The 4,836-nt window shown below is 36.7% G+C and overlaps 1 protein-coding gene across 1 annotated transcript in view; it reads left to right on the top strand.

Annotated features, from left to right (window-relative positions):
- LOC106475739 (putative ammonium transporter 1) overlaps positions 1–4,836 on the top strand; it is a gene marked incomplete at its 5' end in the record, with an annotated part of 21,746 nt that overhangs the window by 12,769 nt on the left and 4,141 nt on the right. The window contains 4 exons of the mRNA XM_013936413.2: positions 311–449; positions 3,068–3,162; positions 3,373–3,499; positions 3,775–3,897. Coding sequence (XP_013791867.1) covers positions 311–449; positions 3,068–3,162; positions 3,373–3,499; positions 3,775–3,897 — 484 coding nt within the window. The remainder of the gene's footprint in view (positions 1–310; positions 450–3,067; positions 3,163–3,372; positions 3,500–3,774; positions 3,898–4,836) is intronic.

Below are 4,836 nucleotides of genomic sequence, written 5' to 3'. Positions count from 1 at the left end.
GTTTAGTAGAAACAAGTTACTGGTACTTTGTTGTTACCTTTGGTTTAGTAGAAACAAGTACTGGTACTTTGTTGTTACCTTTGGTTTAGTAGAAACAAGTTACTGGTACTTTGTTGTTACCTTTGGTTTAGTAGAAACAAGTAGCAGGTACTTTGTTGTTACCACTGCTGGATAATTAATAACATTTAGTTGTACTCTATTTCCTAAGTGTTAATACTTACTAAAGTTTGTTGTATAACTGTAACAATGGCGATATCTTCACTTCTCTACCGTCAGTTTGAAACTAGCCTTATTTGGCTACTCTTTACAGGTTTCAACATGTGCTGGCTGTGACGAATTTTACCCCTGGGGTGCTGCTGTTGTTGGAACTGTTGGAGGTTTACTGTTCTTCTGCATTCATGTTGTCATTATTGCCATGAAAATCGATGACCCTCTTGATGCTGTAGCAGGTAAGATCTTTGGTGGTCAATATATTGACCAGTTGTTAGACAAAAATACTCTAACGTTTAATATATTGACCAGTTGTTAGACACAAATACCCTAACGTTTAATATATTGACCAGTTGTTAGACACAAATACCCTAACGTTTAATATATTGACCAGTTGTTAGACACAAATACCCTAACGTTTAATATATTGACCAGTTGTTAGACACAAATACCCTAACGTTTAATATATTGACCAGTTGTTAGACACAAATACCCTAACGTTTAATATATTGACCAGTTGTTAGACACAAATACCCTAACGTTTAATATATTGACCAGTTGCTAGAATTGTTAGTTAGAAAACAAATAAATAAATAAATAAATTCTTCCCCACTTGCAAGAAGAAGCAAAATATCATGATAAGTGGCTGGATAACCAGATTATGAAATCTAAAGATCTTGGGGTTAATAGGATAATTTATCTTGGCTAGAAGGTAAATAAGCTATGCAGGGTAAAGCAGTTATTTTGTCTAGCAGATAAAGAAAGGGTTATCTTGGTGTGCACGCGGAGAAAATTATCTTCACTAACGAGAAGCGAAGCTCGCCAAAATACCAGGTCAGATAGAAATGTTATACTGGTTCTGGTTAATAAATATCCGGGTCTTAGGAAGAATAGTTATCTTGGCTTGCAGTTAGAACAGTTATAGTGGCTAGTAGGTATAAAAGTTATCCTGGTTATGGGTAGTAAATAAAGTCAATATCCGGGAGATATTACCCTGGGTAGCGGGTAGGTTCTCGTGCGGTAATATTACTCTGGGTAGCGGGGAGGTTCTCGTGTGGATATATTACCCTGGGCAGCGGATAGGTATCTCGTGTGAGATATTACCCTGGGTAGCGGGGAGGTTCTCGTGTGGAGATATTACCCTGGGTAGCGGGGAGGTTCTCGTGCGGAGATATTACCCTGGGTAACAGGGAGGTTCTCGTGCGGAGATATTACTCTGGGTAGCGGGGAGGTTCTCGTGTGGAGATATTACCCTGGGTAGCAGGGAGGTTCTCGTGTGGATATATTACCCTGAGTGTTCTCGTGGAGATATTACTTTGGGTAGCGGGGAGGTTCTCGTGTGGATATATTACCCTGGGTAGCGGGTAGGTTCTGGTGTGGAGATATTACCCTGGGTAGCAGGGAGGTTCTCGTGTGGAGATATTACCCTGGGTAGCAGGTAGGTTCTGGTGTGGAGATATTACCCTGGGTAGCGGGGAGCTTCTGGTGTGGAGATATTACCTTGGGTAGCAGGGAGGTTCTGGTGTGGAGATATTACCCTGGGTAGCGGGGAGCTTCTGGTGTGGATATATTACCCTGGTTAGCAGGGAGGTTCTGGTGTGAATATATTACCCTGGGTAGCAGGAACTTTAAATATTCTACTTTTCATGTTATCCTAACTATCGTCAGAGAAGATATTACCAGGGAGAAGGAAGAGACGTATATAGAATAAACCTGGGAAATTACTTTGGTAACAATGGTGTCACGTGTACATAAACAACGTACATTTCAAATATTTTTTTTTGTTTATCGATTTATGGCTGTTTCGGATGTTTATTAATTACTCAATAAATATAAAAGGGAAATATGATTAAGGCCGTAAAAGTTGGTCTTTTAATCCTCCCCAAAAATAAAATAATAACAATGAACAGTTATTTTTATGACGTTACACAGTAATAAGCTATTAAGACACTTTGTAACGTGGGTTACAAATTACCACATGTATGTTTACAGTGTTTTATTCTGAGTACAAAGGGGCTACTTGCATTCTACAGCGAGGAATCGAACTTCGGATCTTAGCGTTTAAGTCAGTAAACTTACTGCTGCCATCTGTGAATACAAACTTTTAACACGTCAGTTCCTTTATTATTTAACACCGGTTTCATGACTTCAATGTTCATTCTTCCTTAAGGAATCGAACCCCGGATCTTAGCGTTTAAGTCAGTAAACTTACTGCTGCCATCTGTGAATACAAACTTTTAACACGTCTGTTCCTTTATTATTTAACACCGGTTTCATGACTTCAATGTTCATTCTTCCTTGAGCGATTTTTAACGTTCAAATAACACTTTTCAACTGAACGTAACTAGCCTTAATCAAGTACACATATTTTCCGAATGTACGTACATAAAATGCAATCTTAATCTTAAAGTTAGATAATTAAGATATACTCAAAAATAAATGAGTTTAAGCTTAAATATGCTTTCCTTTTTATATATTCCTTTATGGATTTCGCCTGGCATGGCCAGGTGGTTAGGGCGCTCCACTCGCAATCTATGGGTCGCGGGTTCGAATCCCCGTCACACGAAACATGCTCGCCCTTTCAGCCGTGGGGGCGTTATAATGTGACGGTCAATCCCACTATTCGTTGGTAAAAGAGTAGCCCAAGAGTTGGCGGTGGGTGGTGATGACTAGCTGCCCTCCCTCTAGTCTTGCACTGCTAAATTAGGGACGCCTAGCGCAGATAGCCCTCGTGTAGCTTTGCGCGAAATTCAAAAAACAAACAAACAATATCAAAATAATTAAATTAAACATAATTATTAAGAAATTAATAATTCTTACTTGCGTGTGATAAATGATATCTTACTACATTGTTTAGTGCACTTTGGAGGCGGTTTCTGGGGCCTGATAGCTGCACCGCTATTTAGACGTCATAACGGAATTGTTTTCAAGAATAACTCAGACGCATTAATGGTAAGTTACTCTCGTTCTCAAAATCGTTAAAACAAACAAATAAAAAAAGCCTAACCGGCTTCTGAAAGATATAGCCACATATGAAGAAGTAACTAGATATTTTAATGAGTACGATTGACTGAAGTACAGTACTTAACAATATTGACAGATTGTGAAAATGTACAGAAGTGAAGTTTTACTATGTAAGGACGATTTGTATTTTTATTACAGGGTCTTGCGTGGAACATCGCAGGAATGGCAGCAATCATTGGCTGGAGTACAGTTCTGTCACTTGTTATGTTTGGACTACTAAAAAAATTCTGTATGTTTCGTGTGGATCCGGAAACAGAGATAAAAGGTAACTTTACTGTTTATTTAATATTCTTCAGAATTAAAGACATAAAAGTAGATTATACACCTGTTACACGTAGATTATACACCTGTTACACGTAGATTATACACCTATTACACGTAGATTATACACAGGTTACACGTAGATTATACACCTGTTACACGTAGATTATACACCTGTTACACGTAGATTATACACCTGTTACACGTAGATTATACACCTGTTACACGTACTTTGACTTCGCCTAAGCAACTTAAACTATTTTAATTTTTCACATGCAGGTCTGGATATCATCAAACATGGAGAACCAGCCTATCCTGCTCCCAGCTGGGAAGAAGAACAGTATTACCACCGTTACGCTCAGGATGGAAACCACATACTGAACACAGATGGTGTAAAAGTCAGTAAGTATTTGAAAAGGCTTATAGCTGGTTCTTGTTCTATGTAAGCTGAGAGGTACAATTATTGTTGTTGGTTGTTATTTTTCTATAGGGCAAAGCTAAACAAAAGTGTCTCTTCAGGATGAAACTTAATCGACAATATTTAATAAAAAAAGAATGAATAAACATAAATAACCTCATTAAATACATATTTTTTAAATGTTCAACCGTAAAATACAATCTTTACATAAATGAAATACATTAGAATATACTTAGAAATAAATTAATTCAAGCTTATCCAATGTATTTTCCATCCTTTATCATTTTATTTTGATTGAAGCCCCCTAGTGGCACAGCGTAATGTCTGCGGACTTACAACGCTAGAGTCCGGCGTACGATACCCGTGCTGGGCACAGCACAATTCCCCATTTGGGTAGCTTTGTGCTTAATAACAAACAAATAAAGCACATATTTCGTAAGATAATAAAATAAAAAAAATACATCCGGGACCTGATAGTAAGTATTCTGTGTATCGTTACATATTGAAAAGGAAAACGTGACGTAGTACTAATATGACAACAGGAAAATTTGTAAAAATTACGTCATCACGTGACGTCATTTATTATAATTTACTTCACTAAGCCCTTTTTTTATCTCGTTGAATATAGGTAATGTTAAACCATATATATAGGTAATGTTAAACCATATATATAGGTAATGTTAAACCATATATATAGGTAATGTTAAACCATATATATAGGTAATGTTAAACCATATATATAGGTAATGTTAAACCATACATATAGGTAATGTTAAACCATATATATAGGTAATGTTAAACCATACATATAGGTAATGTTAAACCATATATATAGGTAATGTTAAACCATATATATAGGTAATGTTAAACCATATATATAGGTAATGTTAAACCATATATATATAGGTAATGTTAAACCGTAT

The sequence above is a fragment of the Limulus polyphemus genome, unplaced genomic scaffold (assembly GCF_000517525.1).
Source record: "Limulus polyphemus unplaced genomic scaffold, Limulus_polyphemus-2.1.2 Scaffold9082, whole genome shotgun sequence".
NCBI classification, from domain to species: domain Eukaryota; kingdom Metazoa; phylum Arthropoda; class Merostomata; order Xiphosura; family Limulidae; genus Limulus; species Limulus polyphemus.
Note: the sequence above shows the minus strand (reverse complement) of the source record. Positions and strands in the feature narration are given on the sequence as shown.